The sequence below is a fragment of the Urocampus carinirostris genome, chromosome 20 (assembly GCF_059441175.1).
Source record: "Urocampus carinirostris isolate Australia breed hairy pipefish chromosome 20, RoL_Ucar_1.0, whole genome shotgun sequence".
Lineage (NCBI taxonomy): Eukaryota > Metazoa > Chordata > Actinopteri > Syngnathiformes > Syngnathidae > Urocampus > Urocampus carinirostris.
Window position 1 is genome coordinate 4,543,588 of NC_142368.1, and position 20,340 is coordinate 4,563,927.

General features: G+C 39.8%; 1 protein-coding gene across 1 annotated transcript; it reads left to right on the forward strand.

Moving 5' to 3' along the window:
* The first annotated feature begins 1,874 nt into the window (after positions 1–1,874).
* On the forward strand, positions 1,875–20,062 carry dll4 (delta-like 4 (Drosophila)). Its single transcript, XM_088325334.1, has 11 exons — positions 1,875–2,275; positions 2,349–2,600; positions 2,667–2,724; positions 3,295–3,558; positions 8,039–8,099; positions 10,688–10,818; positions 10,998–11,167; positions 13,120–13,339; positions 14,841–15,555; positions 15,627–15,735; positions 19,472–20,062. Exons 1-11 carry the CDS (start codon positions 2,228–2,230, stop codon positions 19,475–19,477), a joined length of 2,034 nt encoding a protein of 677 aa, XP_088181460.1. The 5' UTR covers positions 1,875–2,227; the 3' UTR covers positions 19,478–20,062.
* The last annotated feature ends 278 nt before the right edge of the window (positions 20,063–20,340 follow it).

Genomic DNA, 20,340 nt, shown 5'->3' on the forward strand with positions numbered 1-20,340 from the left:
TTTATGGACCAATTTATACAACTGAAGAGTTAAAAGAGTTAAAGCTTTAATTGTGATTGGGATTTTGAAAAATGGCTGTTTGATTTGCTTGTTTAATGGACTAATTTATGTAACTGAAGAGTTAAATGAGAGTTAAAGCTTGAATTGTGATCAGGATTTTGAAAAATAACTGTTTGTTTCGTTTGTTTTATAAACACAAGATGTTGTATAAAAGTTTAATCCGCTCTGTTGTTTTGGTTGAAACTCAAATGGTCAAGTGTTGAATCATAAGTGTTTAATATTAAACTCAGGATTAAAGCATTAACGTTTTGATGAGACTACAAAACGTTCCTTTATATTTGATTGTTTTATGAATGCAAGGAGATTTTATGTCGTAAGATGAGTTATATGAGGACCAGAAAGTATTTAATTTAACGCAGATCCAGAGTTAATTTAGTGTTTCATAATTAACTCAGAGTTAAAGCTTTGAAAAAAATTACAAAACTGACCAATTGATTTGATTGTTTTATGAATGTAAGGAGATTTTAGGCATGGTAAAATGAGTTGTACGACTAAAAAGTAGTAATTTAACTCAGTTCAAGAGTTAATTCAGTGTTTCACATTTACCTCGTATAGGTAAAGCTTTAACTGACCAGCTAAATCTGCTCAAATGAGATTTCAGGTCGTAACATGAGACCAAGAGGTCACAATAGAACTTCAGTTCAAGTCAAGTTCAAAGTCAAAGCTTTAAAGCTATAACTCACATAAGTTAAAGCTGTTCTAGTGAGATTTTAGGTATAGATGAGTTGTATGAGGACTAAAACGTAGTAATTTAACTCAGCTCCATGAGTTAAACCTGTGTTTCACCTATACCTCAGAGTTAAAGCTTTAACCGACAAGCTATATTCGCTCAACTGAGATTTCAGGAAGTAACATGAGCAGTACAAGGACTAAGGCATAACAATAAAACTTCAGTTCAAGTCAAGTTAAAAGTCAAAGCTTTAAAGCTCTAACTCGCAAGTTAAAGCTGCTGTAATAAGATTTTAGGTAAGCCTACGGAGTCGTAACAGAAAGTCAGCTCAGGAGTTAAATCTGTGTTCAACATATACTCAACTCAAAGTAAAAGCCTTTAAGAATTAACTCGCAAGCTAAAACTTCTCTAACATTAAAATGTTCATTATCAAGATAAATTAAGGTAAGCAAACTCAAGAGTTTAACCAGGCATTTGTGTTTAACCTAAAGTGAAAGCTTTGAACCTTTACCTCACAAGGTAAAGCTGCTCCAGTGTTCAAGTCAAATTAAGGCAAAAAAACTCGAGATTTCAAACAGAGTTAGATGTTTAACTGAAAAAATGAATCTTGAATTTCTAAAAAGCACAGCATCAAAGAAGTACTGATACTTACAAACTCAGCTCAGAGTTAATTTTATAGATAACTGGAAGTTAAAATTTTTAATCTTTAAATTCACTATCATTGGTCATAAATGGGTCATCAATTGGTCATAAATCGAAATGATGCCATTATTATTCCGCCCAATTTCTTCCATTTACTGATGGATATCACGTGACCCCCCCCCCAAAAAAAACTATAGAAACAGTTTCTCCTGACACCATTCATCCATTCATTGTCTTGGCCAACAACGCACAAGTGTGCACCCAAAATAAGTTAACAGATGTTGGCGCATGCTTGGCTCATAATGGACCTGCGCGCCCGGTTGAGCGCGCGCGCGCTCGAGCGCATTAAATCTGGATTGGAGGAGGGGGAGATGGGGTGGGGGGCGTGGCACGCGGCCTCCACGATTGGCAGTTTATGTAATGACATACCCCCACCACCCCCATTCCTTAGTCTATAAATAAGGGAGTGCGCGCGCCGCCCGCTTCCACAGTAAGTCGGACTCGGTGTGCGACGCGCAGCGCGCTGTGTGGACGCTCCGTTGGAGGCGCAACTTTTTCTTTTTTTTTTTTTTTGCATCCCACACGCACGCACTTGAAAGGGGGGGAGTGCGCGTGCACGTCTGTGGAGTACGGTGCCATGTGAGGAGGGGCGACAGGAGGAGGAGAAGGAGGTGGAGGGGGGCTCAACGCGCTTGTTGGATATTGGTCCCATTTGGATAACGTTTTCTGGAGGAGAGGAGCTTTCGGAAGGATTATAACCCCCTCATTTTTGTTTTGTTTTGGTGTGTTTTTTTCACTCCTTTTTTTATTGATTTGTTTGGATTGCGTGGTGGGGGTCGCCTTGGCTGCGGGAGGATGGCAGCCTGGTTCACCTTCACCCTTGCCTTCAGCACCATAACACAGGTATGCTCCCCCGCCCCTCTTTTAAAAAAAAAACAACAGATCCAACTTTTTCGTGCGTTTTTTCGGCATTTAGGTGTTTACTTCAGGTGTTTTTGAGCTGCATCTCCACGATTTTAAGAACCAAATGGGTCTTCTGGCCAACGGGCATCCCTGCAAGCCAATCTGCAGAACTTATTTCAAGGTGTGCTTGAAAAACTACCAAACGAAGGTCTCACCTGGCCATTGCATCTTCGGCAGCGCAAGCACCCCCGTCCTGGGCAACTCGAATTCGCTCAGCGGTGTTCCGGACGCCCCTATTCAAATCCCATTTAACTTTGGGTGGCCGGTAAGGACCTCAATGTTAACTTTTGGGGTCTTTAAGGATCTTAATTATACGTTTTTCTCATTATAGGGATCTTTTTCATTAATAATTGAAGCCTGGCACGCGCCTCATGGAAATGTACCTGTAGGTAAGTACTGTGCGTCTATGGTTCGCCACAGGAAGGCGCTGTCGGTGCGCAATTGCGCACCACCACTAATCAATACAATTTTTTTCACGTTTCCACACTATTATTTTGTAAAACACGAACTAATACTCGACTCTATACATTAAAATCTTCTTACTTTTATATTCTAACACCTCATCTCATTTTGTTTTGAACTCCTGCACACCTCCGTCTTTCATTCTTGTCCCCAACACAATCGAACTTCCTGCAGTTTATTTCGAGCGTGGGAACGAACCGGTGAGAATACTTGGAGACTGCCAACAAGCTTTTGACTGCGTCTTCCTGTATTTTACACCTTCTGTTGGAAGAGGGCCGGATTGTGAGGGGGGGATGCCTGGGAATGTTTTTACCGACGGAAGAGAGAGAGGAAATTTCAAAAACCTGAGTTTATCTTTCATCTTGGCCTGTTTAGGATGTGATAAGGGATGCAGTTTGCTACTGGGAGTGGAAAAAAGCATGGTGATTTATTATAAGCGAGGGGGGAGACTTTTTTGCAGGAAACATTGCAAACTGAAGTTTCCAACCTCTTTGCAGAAAGCGACAACACGGACTTTCTGATCAGCTTCTTCGCCGTGCAAAGACAACTAAGCGTGGGCAGCGATTGGGCGCAGGACACGCAGACCGGAGAGAGGACCGAATTGCGTTTTTCTTATCGTTTCGTCTGCAACAAAAGCTACTACGGCGAAAGCTGCTCCAAGAAATGCACCCCAAGGGACGACCGCTTCGGACATTACACCTGCACCGCGGACGGGCGCTTGTCCTGTTTGGACGGATGGAAAGGGGAATATTGCGAAGAACGTAAGTTGTGTTTTTTGTGTTTTTGTTGTAGCAAAATGCTCCAGCTTTGTTTGAAATGCTCCACTTTGTATTTTGAAAACACCTTCACTTTGGTAAAGGAAAGTGCACATAGTCTTTTTCATTTACTGTCTGTTATAGCTGTCAGTTATATGATAGGGACGTTCCTATTGGTTAAAAAAATGGTCTCGCCTCTTCGAGATATGTTTTGGGTATTGTTGGAGAAAACTTAATTTTATCTTAATTTAAAACGCATAGCATTACCTTGAAAATGTGTTTATTAGTATAATAAGGTCGTACATATTATTCTTTTTACTTTTATTTCTAATTCAAAATCGATTTTTAATTCCTGTTGTGACCGTCACTTTTGTGATAGTGACGTTCCTATTGGTTAATAAAAAATAATGTCCCGCCCCCACCAAACCACATTGTGACTGTTACTCGCAATTGAATTCGAAGTGGGAAGGTACTGTTCCGATGCTAATGCCATGCTAGTGCTAAGCTAGTGCTAATAACGTTCGAGTAAGTTTAAACTTGTTAAAGTCGACAATAAATGTGAAGACCAGTTCCACTTCACAGGATACTTTATTTGAGAAATGTAATTCAGCGCAGCTGTGGGATAACTCCGAGTTAAGTAAGCTAAGGCAACGGGCTTCACTTTAATTTTTCCACTTGTGCGAAAATATGATTCAGATAATAATTAGAATTGGAGATACTTTTTTTTTTCCACATGACAACGACGGTATGCAAAATTAGAAGAACGAAATAACGTTACCGTATTATCTATCTCAGAGTTGTGCTATTTCTAACTTTTAGTGATACAACTAGGACAAACTTGATTGTCAAATATTACCGCTTTAACTCCGAGTTAACTCGATTTGAAGCAGGCTCAAAGCTCTAACTCACGTCAGAGGCTTTAACTCATGCGTTAAAGCTGCTTGTTTCCAAAGTTAAATAATTTATAGCTTTCAGCTCATACAACATGTGTCAAAAGTGAAATGCTAAAGCCTTCACCAGTGTTAAAGCAGCTTGTATCCAAAGTTAAAGCTTTAAAGCCTACACTTAAAGCAATTTGTGTCAAAAGTTACAGTTTAAACGCTTTACTGCTAAAACAACTTATTTCTAAAGTTATACATTCATAGCTTTAACTCACAAGTTGGAGCAGATTCAAATTCAAACCTTTTGAGCCAAAGCAAATTCTGTCAAAAATAAAATGTTCAAAGCTTTAACTCTCAGTTAAAGCAGCTTATGGCCACAGTTATTGCTTTAATTCTCTGTTAAAGCAGCTATATAGCTGAAGGTAACTATTGTGGCTACAAGAGTTGAGTACAAAGTCTGCAAATCGGTTGTAAGATTTTGATTGTCACGCACTTATCGAAATTTTTTGAATTTATAACCCCAGGTATACAAAAACTAAGACAAAGATCCTCAACTTAGCCCAATACAGCACAATACAGGGTTTGTTTGCTAAGAGATAACATTTACGAGATGGTCACAAGAGACAGAATAAAAATAACACTTAAAAACCTACCATTGTCAAAAACTACCATATTTAATTGATTTTTATGAGACTGAAATGTTTAGCCAACCAATTCACGCCAGGGATAATATGCCACAAAGATTAGCTTAATGAGCTAAATTGTGCTTGTAGGTTTGATTCAGTTCCAAATTGGTGATGCTTTGATTATGAACAGTTGTTTTGTTGCGAAACTAACTATTAATCTAATGGCTTACTGGTATGTCATGATACTAAACACTTTTGAATTGGGTATTAAAGTGGCAGATTAGCATCTGCGTGGCTAATTATTTGTATTCAGCCGACCTTGTTTGTTTACGAATAGAATTGCTTGGAAAAATTCCCAATGGTAGCACGGCGAAACGATTTTACAGCAGATTGAGAACGATGTTAGGGGCTATTCTTGCGGCCATCACAATCGTGTGATTTTCGATCATTTGACTACGGTATTCAACAGTGAATAATAGCTGCCTGAACCTAAAAAAGGTCCGACCATGCCCACTCTCATTTGATGCCCACTCTCATTTGAGGCCCACTCTCATTTGAGGCCCACTCTCATCTGAGGCCCACTCTGTTTTTGTTTAACAGCAAATGAATCAAGAGTGGCGCCCGAGAATAATGGTTAGCATGTGCGGGAAATGCGACAATGGATCTGTCATCTGTGCCATTTGGTGGCCGAAGAAGAATTGGCGGGACGTATTTGGACGGTGGCGGCGGCGCCAAATTCCAACCATATGGGCCGAGGCGTTGCAATTAGAGGCTCATCATTCACGTCTGACGGCGGGAAATATACATAGAGGGAACAAATCTAGATTGAAGACTTTGAAGTATGGCTTCTGTGCTGGTTCATCAGCTTTCGTTCTCATGCTTGGGTTATTTTTAGTTCTCGGAGTATCACTTATTGCGACATTATTAACTCTGAAAATTTAAGTTTTTATTTCAAGAAAAAAAACAACTCAGATGGAGAGTTAAGAAATTAATTGCTAGTAGTAAGGGAATTAAAAAAAATAATAATTTCAAAAACAAAAACTTGGTTACATCATTTGGGTTTGAATGTTTCTGAGTTAGTTTTCAGAAAATACCTTGAAAAGTATCAACAGTATTGATGTACTACCCTAAAAATGTGCTTAAGTCTTCATTCTGTCTAATAAAACTAACAAACCCAAAAAATAAAAACCCTTAATAGTTGCCATTAATTGTTTAACATTTTTAAAGAAATATTTTATCGTTTTTAACTGAAAATCTGATTAAACAAGGATTATACTGCTCTAGAAACCACAATGAAAAATTGCTGTCTAATATAGTTTTGCATTGGAAAAAAATAGTCATAATCCATTAATGCAGTCAGAGTTCATTTTTTTTTAGAAACTATATACCGTAAGACTTTAAAAAGTGACCTGTTACAATTTATGGTTTTATATTATACAAGTTGATATACAGTCGGCTGTTTTATCGGCCCCAATTACAGGACACGTCATTGGCCCATCCCTTATAACATTTTCCACTCATCACCGTCTATATTGGTCTGAAAAGGTGATTCGCATTGCAAAAATTGGATTGGTGAAAATTGCTAATAAAGAATACAGTACAGGTATCTCAAAGTTAAGTTAAAGCAGGGTCAAAGGTGTAACAATTTAAAGTAGCTTTAACTCACGTGTTAAAGAAACTTGTCTTAAAAGATTAAGCTTTCTGCTAAAGCAACTTGTGTTAAAGTTGAATGTTAAAGCATGACCTCACAAGTCATAGCAGCATTTCTTAAAGGGTAAAGCATTAAGTTGAAGCAACTTGTTTCCAAAGTTATTAAAGCTTCAACTCAATTCTTAAAGCCGCTTGTGTCAAGATACCAAGCTTCAAAAGTTTTGGATAAAGCAACTTGTGTCACAGTTAAATATACAAAAGTTTAAAGCTTTAACTCACATGATAAAGCAGTGTGTGTCAACAGTTAAAGCTTTAAGGCTTTCAGTTAACTCAGCTAGTGTCTTAAGTTTTAAAGGTTTCAGGTCAAGCAACTCGTGTCAGAAGTAAAATGTTTAAAGCTTTAACTTTATCTACTTGTGTTAAAAGTGTAAATTCATACATGTTAAAGCAGCGTGTGTCAAGATTTAAAGCTTTCAGTTAAAGCAACTTGTGTCTAAAGTTTGAAAGGTTTCATGTTGAGCGATTTGCGTATAAAGTTAAATGTTTAAAGCTTTAACACGTGTATTAAACAGCTTGTGTCCTAAATTAAAGCTTTAACTCCGAGTTGAATTAGCTGAGGTTAACAACGCGGTCTATTAAGAGTTGAGAACGAAATCTCAAAATTGCAAATGGGTTGTTAAATTGTAATTGGTGCACCAGTCAAAAAAAATAAGTGGACTCAAAACTGTGCAAAATCTGAGTTTATAGACAAACACATGACGTAACACTCGTATTTTCTAACCTCTTTACTCTTAACAAGTTCAAACACGCCCGACCGGCTCTGAATGGCCTTTTAGCATAGACAGGTGTGCTTTTACCTGACACTCCTGTATTATTAACCACAACACTAGCCCGCGCGTGCCCGGTAACCTAATCTGCCTCGAGGGAGGGGAATGGGGGACGCTTTTGTCCGCGTTCGCGTGCCTCACACGCGCCGGGGTTAATCACGCTGCCACGCGCCGGCGCGTTAGCTAGCTCGCTCGCTCGCTAGCAGCTGCAAAGATGGCGGCCGCTACAACAATAGTGACAGCTGTCTGCTATTGAGAGCGAGCATCTGTCGCGCGCTAAACTGGCCGCTTACTGTTGGCAGCCGCGCGATCTGCACACGGGCTCGCTCCTGCGCAAACAAAACCCAGTGCGCAGCTGGCCGGAGATCAAATGCACATTTTTGCCGCGTTATTTATAAAGACGCGGTGCCATGACCTCGAATGTTTTTCCCATGTAGGGAGAAGAAGAAAATATTTGACTTCAATATGCATTGACGTGTGTGTTCTGTGTTTTTTCGTGTAGCTATCTGCCTGGAAGGCTGCAGCGAAAAAAACGGGAACTGCTCCACACCTGGCGAGTGTGTGTAAGTATTGACTCTCCAGAATGGTTTTTGTTTGGTCTCTTCTCAAGGTTTCTTCATTTTCCTCATGCTGAGGTTTTTGAGTTTTTCCTTGCCCTCTTGTAGGTTTCAGATCAGGGGATGGTGTAATAATAGTCTTTGGTTTGCACTAGTCTGTGGTCAGTGCAGTTCTTTGAGACTCCTTGTAATTGAGGGCTATACAAATAAACTTGACTTGACTTAAGTGTTATGTAGAATCCATCAAAGCTAGCACAGGGGTCACCAACCCGGTGCCTGGGACCCCCTAGAAACACTTGAGTAGCTTGCTGCTTCTGAAAAGAGCTCACCAATCAGAGGTCATTGTGTTTTTCTACGTAATTTGATGTCTAAGTTGCTTGAGAAATCGCTGACGTGCGTCTTTAAAAAACGGATTTATTCATTCTAAATAATTCGGAATTAGACTATGATTTATGTTACTCCTACACAAGGCACATGCATACTCACTAACACTACTGCTTTACGTGTTGAGCTACCACTATTCTCTCCTTAAAGAGACAGTGTGTAATATTTAGTGCCTCCTAGTGGTACAAAAATAACATTATTCAGTAGAAAAAAAACGATTTGAATAATAGGCAAAAATAGTATCATTCCATGACAATTTTTTATAAATATTCATAGGTTGAGAAATGTGTGTTTCTTTTACATAGCGGAATCTGGCATCTTCATTTGGAAACGGGTTCAGTTCAGATTAGACAATACAGTGCCATCTAGTGGTCAAATATTACACAATGTACATTTAAAAACGCCTTCTAATTTTAAAAAATAAATCTACTGCTGTTTCAAATATAAACGACAAAATAAAATCTTGACTCAAGACTACCAGTTTAGTCCACAGCTGCTTTTTTTGAAGCAAAACTTTCTGCTGCTCCAATGAACGGATTAGATTTCCGTTTCGGTAAAAGTTTATCGCTTCCAGTTTTAAAGAAGCACATATTGTTTGTTTGTTTTTTTAATATTCTGTAGAGCGATTGTGTTTTTCGCGTAAAAATTAAGCGCAATAAAGTCTACCGTTTTTTTATGTCAAAAGGTTGGCATGTATGCAGATGTTGAACCCATTTTAACCATAATTCTTATAACTACAACCTCTTAATAACATTGTAATAACATAATAAGTTATTTTAGAAATGGATATGAAACAGCTAACTAGCCCTCTGTGATAATAAGTACACCCCCCCCCCAACTCCGACTGTTCAAAAAGGTTGGCATGTCGAAATAAAACAAGGCTAAAGTTGCAGGCGTCCTCTGCAAATTTTACACACAGATGATATTTTGCCCCATTTTTGGCGACACAAATCCATCACTACCCCAAGCAGGAATGAGGTTAAAACCCTTTGGGATGCTCAAATAGCGTCCTTTAAGCCGTTCCCACATCATCTCGTCTTTAAAGTCGTTTGTTGGGTTTTTTTTTTCATGAGATGAGATTAATTGCTGTTTTGACTGGCTAAAAAAAAACACATTAGAAATATACGTGTCACGTGACCTTAGGTGGGGACCTTATTTTATTAAGCTTTTTCCCCCCAAAACGTTACATCCTTAGTCTATTTTGTAGGGTGTTGCAAATGAATATTAAATATATACAAAAAAATAAACAGGATATAGTTTCTTTAATGCTTTGAAAAAATAATTTAGTACAAAATGAAAATGCTTGGGCTAGGTTCAAAAAGAGAAGAAATGAGAGGAACAGCAAAAGAGAAAGAATGGAGAAGGAAAGCAAGCAAGCAAGGAAGAAAGAATAAAAGAGATAAAGGACAAAGAAGGAAAAGGGGAGAATGAGAAAGAAGGAATGAACAAAAACAAAAGTGAAGGGGAGAAATGAACTTAGGAAGGTATGAATGAAGGGATTAAAGAGAAGGAAAAATGGAAGAAAGACAAAGGAAGGAGTGGGGGGAAAAGAGCAAAAGGGAGAAGGAAAGTGACAGAGCAAAAAAAATGAAAAATAACAAATGAAAGAAAAAAAAGTATATAGGATAAAAGACAATGAAATCAATAAAGAAGGTACAAAAGAAAGAAGAGAAAGAGCAAGAAGGTAGAAACATGAATAAGAACAAAATAGAGAAGCAAAGCTGGAAAATATATTTAAACTGATAAAACTCAATAAAATTCAGTTTATAAATATTGATTGATATCTCAAATTATATTTTGGATTCATTATCAGCATTAGCAAAAATGCCAGGGAAAAAAAATCAACAATCAGAAAGAAAATGTATAAGGAATATGAGATTCTTAATGCAAATTAGGCTTTTTTTTTTTTTTTTTTATCATGACACTGCGTAAATATAACCATGAAACGTTTTTTTTCCTGACTAATTAGAGGTAAGATCAGGCCTAATTAGGGCCCGTTGGTATTAAAGCCCAACCCAGCCTGAGCCCGACCAATTAAAATCCTTTGAGGGACTGAACCCGTGGCAAACCTGAATTTTCATATTTTATTTGTAAGGACTAGGGAGGAGGAGGGGTGTTTTTGGCTGACTCTCCTCGAATATCGTGTTGGGGTCGGGCCGGACTTACCTCTACGACTAATATTGAATTCAGCTTGCTACTGCCCCCTGCAGGTGTCGGGACGGCTGGCAGGGCCCCTTCTGCGACGAATGCAAGAAGTACCCGGCGTGCAAGCACGGCACTTGCCAGCTGCCGTGGCAGTGCAACTGTCAAGAAGGCTGGGGGGGCCTCTTTTGTGACCAAGGTAAGGAAACACACGGGGGTCCGCTTTCAAAGACGCTCTCCAGTTCCTGGCCGACTCTTCATCTGGGTCAGCGCATTAGTTAAATTGGGTTTCCGCCTCAGTGTCTGCGAGAGGGGGGGTTCACTTTCTCTTCCAGTGGTAAACAAACGCTCACCTCTCGCCTTCTGGTCTCGGCCCAGATCTCAACTTCTGCACGCATCACCATCCCTGCGTCAACGGCGCCACCTGCATGAACACGGGCCAGGGTAGCTACTCGTGCACTTGCATGCCGGGTTTCACCGGCGTGGACTGCGAGCTGGAGGTGAAGGAGTGCGACAGTAACCCCTGCCGCAACGGGGGAACCTGCAATGTAAGTCCTGGAAACGTGTTTTGCTTTTTTTCAGTTAAAACTACAATTTTATAACTGTAGTTTATGACTCAGAATAAGAAATCACTTTTAATTTCATGTTTTGAAGGAAAAATATGATGTTTAATTAGTTAGTTTAATTTCAGTTAGACACAGCTTGTGTCAATATTTAAAGCTTTTACTTTGAATTAGGTCAAGAGTCAAATCATGTTTACATGTCTTTACAGGGTTCAAGTGGATCCTTGAAAAAGCATTGATCAGGATTCTATAATGAAGGCCTTAATTGGCATGAAAATGTCTTGAATCCAATTTTTAGGAGTCTTAAAAACGTGAACCTATTATTAGGATCTGTATGTTTGAACTACAAAGATTTGGTATAATGTATCAATTGTCTTTTTAAATGATTCACCGATTTACTTTGGTGGCAATATCGCATGACCGCAATATTGGAACTACCAAAGCGGTGATGTGGTTTTAGTCGGGCCTTTCAGGGCAGATGCATGTCTTAGGTCCACCCACAATAGCAACTTTGGACAGAGACGTTTACTTTGGACCATAGGAAAGTGTACATTTAATGAGAAGTGGCTGTCCGACATACGTTTTTCGCCATGGCTAAAAGTTATGCCAGGTAATCTGTACGAGGCATGATGTTTTGTGTGCAAGAAATATTTGTGTTTTATTGTTTTGTATCGATTGTTGGTTGTTGTTTTTTCTTTTTTGTCAACTGGGTCTTTGATTACAAAAGGCATGAAAAGAGTCTTAAGTCTTGAATTTAACTTGCCTTAAGCTGTAGCAAACTTGTTTTTGTCCCAAATTTGAGCATCTTGTGTCAAATCTTAAAGCTTAAAAGCTACTACTTTGAGATAACTCCAGTTGGTGAAGGTTTGAAACTCTAATCATGACTTAAACCTGCTTGTGTCTCAAGTTAAAGCTTTAACCTTGAGTTAAAGTAGCCATAAAGCTACTAAGGACTAATATGGTGAAAAAAAGTTTTAATCATGTGTGATTAAAAACACATTAAAATATGTGTTAAAAGTGTACTTTTAGCTACTATAGTTGAAGCAGGTTTGAAGCTTTTAATCATGAGTTAAAGCAGCTTCTGTCATAACGGAAAGCTTGTAGCTTTAACTCATGAGTTAAAGAAACTTGCGTCAAAAGTTAATGTAGGAATGAAAATAATAGAAAATAGAAAAAAAAATAAATTCAAGTGATTAGGAAAAATTCTATTATGTATTGTAGTTTCAACTCTTGAGTTGGTCAAGAAGCTTGTATCGGGCCAAATCTGGATGACAGAGACACTAAAATAACAGATTATACTTTTTTTGTTTTGTTATGTGAGTAACTCTGAAGTTATAGCTTTAACTGCTACCTAACTCGAGTTAAAGCAGCACTCACGCATTAAAGCAGCTTGTGTAAAGCCCTAGCTGAACTATCAACAAAGACGCTACAATATCACATTCATTTTCACTGTTTGTTGACATGTGAGTTAATTCTAAAGTTAAATCTTGAACTGCAACCAAACCAAGTTGAAGTAGCTTGTTTCTGACTAGATCTTTACTACGAGTAGCCACTAATATTTTACGTTACATTTTCACTTTTTTGTTGTCCTGCGAGTTAACTCTAAAGTTATAGCTTTAACTGCAAGCTAACATATTCTAAGTCAGACAAAAACTGTTGGGCAGGCACGCCAAAGATGCTTTTATTTATAAAAGCAAGTCAAATCAATTTCACGTTTATAATCGAGAAAGCACAACGGGGGAATAGAGAAGGATGTTTTTTGTTTTATTTTTTCCAGCCGCATTTCACACTGATAAAAACAAAACAAGATATTTGTGACTGAATTATTGCATCCCATCCGAGAAACCAAACAAATGTATTTTTAAAACGCTTTTTTTTTTTGGGTGTCTTTATACAAGCGTAGCACGTAAGCTAACATTATAACTTAATTCCCCCAGAGCCTGGAGAGCGGCTACCAGTGCTCGTGCCCGGACGGTTTTGAGGGAGCTCACTGCGAGCACAGTCTGCTGACGTGCGTGGACTCGCCCTGTTTCCACGGCGGCGCCTGCAGGGCAAAAGACAACGGACGCAGCTACGTTTGCCAGTGTCCTCGCGGCTACACCGGCCTCAACTGCGAGAAGAGGGTGGACAAGTGCACCTCGCTACCCTGCGCTAACGGTAAGCACCGCCGTCCGACCCTCAAAAGGAACCCCCCCCCCCGGTTCCTGCAACTGGAACACTGCAAAACAACAGGAATCTCTGGGAAATCCGCGTCTTATTGTCTTGATTTACAAACCACGAGTGAAAGCTTGTAAATCTCACCGTGGTTGGTTGGAGATGAATGGGGGCGGACTTAATTTCATGTTTTACCATAGCAAGAATTGTTTCTTTGCGGAGAGAACAAGCTAAGCTAATTGGACGCAGATGCACTGACTGAGGCCTCCTCCTGGGAATGTTTTTGGAGGTTGGCGCCTGTTGACAGTTCACAACTTAATTTAGGGATTGTGATTTCAATATCGTCATAAATTGGAAAGGTTTGGACCGTCCAGGTTTTTGTTGGTTCAGGTGTGGAAAAAATTCAGGAAAAGGAACGGAATCAAAGGACTAAGTCTTTACGTTAGAAAACGATCTAAAAGAATTGTCAAGCACCTTCAGCGTTCATATGTTGGTGTCTGCAAAGATAAGGCAGGTAAACCAACCAGGACTTACAGTACAGTAGACCCCCGGGATGCGCTTAACCCCCACTTAACGATGTTAAATGAAATGTTTTTGCGCCCCTCTTTATGGTATTTTCCCCACTATGCAACATCAACAGCATATTACTTTGCTGAAACCTTAATCAAGTGGACGCCCAGGATACAGTGTCCCCACTTTACGACAATTTAACTTTGCCCTGTGGAAAAATATGTTTTTGGCCCCTTTTTACAGCATTTTCCCTGCAATAGGAATTATTTTGCGTAGCCAAATACTATCGTTGATTGGTTAAGACAATTTAGCAATGGTAGCAAATTTCATACCTTCTTCATATTTCTTGACAATTGTTTTCTTTCCATAGTTTTCAGATTTTTTTCCCTTTCATTAGCATCTAATGCGGTACAAAACATACCATAATGTATCGCTGACCCACAAAATCTTTAGGAAGCGCATGAGATTATAAACTGAATGAAAAATGAGAGAAAGGCATTGTGGGAGGTAGTTCAGCCAAAAATATATCGACATTTTCACACAAAAATGTAGCAGGATTCTGAAAGAAAATAAATAACCTGTATTACCTCCTTAGCCACTGTGACCACAGATGATAACATAACTTCATAGTCACTTATAAAAATGACTTGACTTGACTTGACTTGAGGCAACATGATTTAAAGCTTTAAAAAAAAAAAACACAGACATGAAACTGGTGCCGGGATTTGATTTTTTTTTTAAAGATTTTGATGGACCAGGGCCCTTAAGTGAAATAAAGTGTGGCTCGACTAAAAAAAAAAACCTGTGAAACACTGGCATTGAGTCATATCTGGAAGGACTATATCTTGAAGGACTCTTTGATACCAAATGAGAAAGCTTTATTCGAATACATTAGTGACCCTTCACAGTTACCATGGCGGTAGCTATTTGGTCGGTTTTGGAAAAACCACCGTTTACCTGAAGTCTAACTCAGGTTCTCCTTGTTTCTTGGCAGGCGGTCAATGCCTGATCCTCAGCGGGATCCGTGTCTGCAGCTGTCGTGCCGGATTCACAGGCCAGCGTTGCGAAATCAACATCAACGAGTGCGCCGGCAACCCGTGCCTCAACGGCGCCACCTGCCTGGACCGCATCAACGACTACACCTGTGCCTGCCCGCCGGGGTACACCGGACGCAACTGCGACAGAGTCCTCCATGAGTGCCCCCTCCATCCCTGCCTCAATGGTGGCATCTGCACCGACAAGAACCCGCCCGCTTGCGTCTGCCCACCCGGGTTTGCCGGGCCTCGCTGCGAGTTCTTCGCCGCCGTGACGGCCCCAGTGGGGGAAGTCCAGGACGGTTTTCAGTGGGCGGCGGTCTCCTTGGCTGTGGGACTTGTGGCGCTCCTTGTACTGCTATGCATGGTGGGTTTGGCACTCCGCCACATCCACCGGCAGGCCCAAAGACCACAAGAGGACACGGAGACCATGAACAACGTCTCGGGCGCTCAGCGGGACAACCTGATCCCGGCATCCCAGTTGAAAAACACAAACCAGAAAGTCGGGCTCGAAGTGGACTGCGACTCTGAAAAGTCGAACTTTATCCATAAAAACTACCACTTGGACCCTTACTCCAAAACGAAAGACTTTAAGGACGACAAGTCCCAAGAAGACAAAAGTCTTATATACGACAAATGTTTAGAAGACAAAAGACCTTTGAGTCGAGTGTGCAGGTAAGACGACACCTCGCAAGGCCGTGCTTGCTGAAGTTTCTCGATTAAAGCTGGCGGATTTGTGTCCACAGTGAAAAACCAGAGTGTCGGATATCTACGATATGCTCGTCCAGAGACTCCGTGTACCAATCGGTTTTCGTCTTGGCCGACGCCAGGAGAGAGTGCGTCATAGCCACTGAGGTACGTTCAGATGTTAGCAGTTGAAAGAAAACATCAGAGAATTAGCCATTTAGTTTTTCCATTTAAATCAAAACTTCTAAAAGTCACTCACACGAGTGTAGGCAAATGAACTCGTCTTTTTAAATAGCGATGATTTTAAAAGTAAAGATTCAAGAGTTCTAATAAACAAAAGTTAATAACTAGTTCAATGATTTGTGATTAATTAGTTAGTGGGGTTTTTTTCTGCACAAGCTATCACCGTTAACGTAATCTTTTAATCTGGTCGGAGTAGCTGGGGAGGTTAATCTAATTCATTTGATTAATTCATCCTTTTTAAATATTAATTTTGAAAGTATGGATTTAAGAGTTTACGATTACTTACAAATGGTACAGATTAACAAATGATATGACTAACAAGGTAATTATTATTTTATTGTGACTTAATTAATTAGTTGTCTTTTTTTGCTCCTACAATCTCTTTTAAGTGAATTAATGATTCTTGTCAATATATCTTGCTATTTTGAAACTTTGCATTATCTTGGTGAAGTCAAGTGAATGTAAGAAATGGCCAGTTGCGCGAATTAACTTGATTAATTCGTCATTTTTGGGAATCCATTTTAAAAGTAAGGATTCAATGTGATCACTTGAAGTTGCCGCAGATTGATTGAAGATGATAATGAGTTAAATTATTGATTAATTAGGTAAATAAACAAGAGCTATCGCTGTTAGATTAATCAGTTATTCTTGTCAAAGAAGCATGGGGAGTTAATCAAATGAGTTTGTTTAATTTGTCATTTAAAATATTTTAATTATTCAACTACACACATTTTTATGTGCTCAAGCCATAACAGCTCACGGATCCCTTACCGCCAGGTTCAGTCTATAACTGTTAACTTATTCTGTTAAAAGTTGGAATTCGAGGATTCTATGATTACTTTAAAATTGGCGGATTAAAAAAAACAACAACAGTAGTTTCTTAACACTTAATTGTTAATAAATAATTTGTCATTGAATTAACAGAATCCATTTTTGGGTGCTTCTTTTGCACAAGCTATCACTAATCGGTTATTCTCGTCAGAGCATTTTTACAGGATGTACTCATTCCAAGCAATTAATTATATTGCGGTTGTCTACCGATTTAAAATCGTAATCATCCAGCTTGCTGCTAAAATTAGATTTTTGTTTGAGGCGCTCATTAAGTAGAATGTAAAAATAAGGGGAAAATTCTGTAAATCCCGGTGAAGATCCCATTTCCGAGAAAAATGTTCTCCGGATGTCATTATGATGTCCCGGTCATACAAAAAAAAAAAAAAAAAACACGCTAAGAGCCCCCGCACTCCTTTTGAGGGTGTTGTTGTTTACCAGCACAAACTATAAAATCGGAAGAAAAAAAAAGACCAAAAGGAAGGCGCTAGTGCGTGAAGGAATCGTTTGGACGATTGCCAACATCCGTTCCGTCGAGTGAAGTCGGCGAGGTTGTTTTCCCGATCGTCATCTTGTTCCAATAAAGACAGAAAAAGAATGTATCCCTTTGAGGTGATTTGAAAAAAACAAAAAAACAAAAAAAGCATGCCAGCATATTTGCGTTTACAACTCTTGCCGATTAATCGATGAAGAAATGCTTGGAAATTAACAATGGCTCCAATGATTAAGTCCAGACATCTCTCGAGGTTGACTTTAAGCACATTGGATGCCAAAAATCCTGGAAAAAAATGGATTCTTACTTGTTTAGTATAAATGACCGCTGTACATGTCAGTGGCATTAACTGATTCATTGAGTCACCATTATAGACGTCAATGACATGGAATGAGCTAAAATGCTGTACAGAATAGGAAATAAGCACTTTAAAGCACTTTTAAACGGAGTGCCCGGAGGAAACCCACGCAAGCACGGGGAGAACATGCAAACTCCACACAGGAGGTTCGATCTCATGACCTCAGAACTGTGCTGCACTCGGACTGAATATGATCTAAGCTGTTTGGATTAGATCCAGAAAAAAAGTTGTTAATTATGACATTTGCAGTGGCGGCTGTAGACGTCATTGGCATGAACCCCCCCCGCTAACAGCTATAGATGTTAAAAAGCCCAACAGAGGGGGAATCAAGATCTTTGGATGCAAAATTCCAGATTTTTTTATTTTTTTTTAAACTGCACATAATAGAAAATAAGAACTTTGAAGGACAAAAATCCAGAAAATAAGCATCCCAGCTCATTCACTGCCATTGACTGCTATGGACGTCTTTGGCATGAACCCATACACTGCTGTTAACTGCTATAGACGCCGATGGCAGAAAATAGGCTAAAAATATGAACTGAATAGGAATCAAGCTCTTAAAATACCAAAAATTCCAAATGTGTTATAACACAGTCACTGCCATTGACGGTTTTAGAGGTCATTGGCGATAACTTACTCACAGCGATCGACTGTTATACACGTCGGTAGCAGGGAATGAGCTAAAAACTGTACAAAATAGAGAAAAAGCACTTTGGATCCAAAAATCCAGAAAATAAGTATTAAAACTCATTCACTGCCATCGACAGCTGGACATGTCATCGGCATGTACTTACTCACTGCCATTCATACTTCTAGACGTCGAAAAGCTGAACAGAAAGGGAATCAAACACTTTGGATGCCAAAAATCCAGGGAAAGAAAGTGCTATAATTCATCTACTTCCATTGACTGCTGTAGATGTCAATGACAAGGAAACTGCTAGAAATATGAACTGAATAGGAATCAAGCTCTTTAGATACCAAAAATCTCCCATAGACGACTATACGTGTCATTGGCATTGACTGCTGTAAATGTCAATGGCAAGGAATGAGCTAGAAATCAGAGTTGAAAAGGAATCAAGCTCTTGAAAGGCTAAAAATCCAGGGGAAAAAAATATTATAACCCATTAACTGTCATGATTACCGATGTGAATCACCTGTGCCCACTCATTTGGCACCAACCGCTGCGGGCTCTGATTGGCTCCCTGTCCTTATTTAAACCCAGTCCTGTCAATCCCCTGTTGTCAGTCCGTCTGCGAACCTCAGTGTATACTAGGCAAGCCTTTTTTGACCCTGACTCCAACCTGTCCCATTTTTCTCCCCTTTGTCTACGGCTACGACCCGTTTTGACCCCGACCATGTCTGCTCTCCCGTCCCGGCTTACGACCCATTTTTGATCCCGACTACGTCTACTCTCCCGTCCTGGCTTACGACTCGTTTCTGACACCGACCCCGTTTTTGCTCTTCCTGTCCTGGCTACCCACCTGTTTTTCCGTCCCTGACACCGCCATCGCTCGCTACGGAAGACCCACTTCCGTATTCGGATCACAATCCGAGTGCGAGAGCGACTTTCTTCCCGCGTCCAGCGAGCATCGAATCGCGGGCGCTGCCCTTCCTCTTCCTTTCAATAAAATTGTGAGAAAACGTTACGCAATTGGGTCCTGTTTCCGTTCTGGTCCTGACATTAATTACCATTGACGGGTGTACTCGTCATTGGCATTCATTCACTCACTGCCATTGACTGCTATTTATGTCAATGCCTGGGAGCTAAAACCTGAACAAACGTGAAATGGTCCTCATTCCACTGTATTGATTAATAAACTCAAGTACTTAATATGGTTTGCTATCAATGAACTGCTACAATTGTGCTTAAAACAACACACTGTTATAATCCATTAACAAAAGGTGGCGCCATTTGGGACTTTGTCATTTATTTGTTGTGTATCTCAACTCAAGATATCCTTTTTTTTTTTCGTCCACCGCAGGTCTAAAACGAGCAACACAATCGAAACAGAATCGGAAGTCTCCCGATTGTTTACAAACGCCGAGACGAGACGCGGAGTTCTACGATTTTTCGTTTTTCGTCGCAGACTCCAGGACACGGCGGACATACTTTTTAACTTATCTCTCGGAGGAAAAGGAGGCGGAGCCACACGTGATAATCATCGAGACAGCCAACCAATCAGTGAAAGTTGCCTGAGATTTTTTTTAACCTCGCCCCCTCACTGACTACACCTATGCAAAAAATACCCACAATCCAACACTGAATGTCTTCAAGCCTTAAAATGGAGGGGGCGGGGCATAACGAGTGCCCTCGTCTCCTGTTTGCACTAAAAAAAAAACATATTTGAAAAATCGTTTTCAATCGAAACACAAACGAGACAAACGAGACCACCGCCACTGCCTGTGACTCACGTCGAAACCACTATTTGTTTTCTTTTTTTAATGATTTCCAGAGTTTAATTTAAATACGACACATTGCTCTTTATATGTTTTATAATATTATTTTGTATATATTGCATATTTATAAGGACCAAACTGGGGAATAAACTTTGTGGAAAAAAAATGACATTTGACATGCTTCTAACTTCTATTATCACTCATCTATGGGGGTTTTTGAGACACACGAGATGCTTTTGGTTGGGGCACCTTTCCCTGTGGTGTGTCTTGGGCAAGTACAGCCTGTTGGCATCCATTTCCTCTCTAGGCCAATATGTTTCCACCCAGTCTCGAACCGAGGACCTTTCGCGTGATAGGCGAATGTGCTGCACCACGGAAACACTTCCTGTTTATTATCTCTCCGAAACATGAAAATGGGTCAGTGGTTAAAATGGTGAGAAGGGTGTGGAGGAGA

Bases quoted from the DNA above. Each gene is read 5' to 3' on its own strand.
- dll4 (XM_088325334.1), top strand. From the start codon at position 2,228: ATGGCAGCCTGGTTCACCTTCACCCTTGCCTTCAGCACCATAACACAG. The intron at 10,819-10,997 runs GTAAGGAAACAC...GTCTCGGCCCAG, and splicing joins GGGCCTCTTTTGTGACCAAG to ATCTCAACTTCTGCACGCAT. The intron at 11,168-13,119 runs GTAAGTCCTGGA...TAATTCCCCCAG, and splicing joins GCAACGGGGGAACCTGCAAT to AGCCTGGAGAGCGGCTACCA.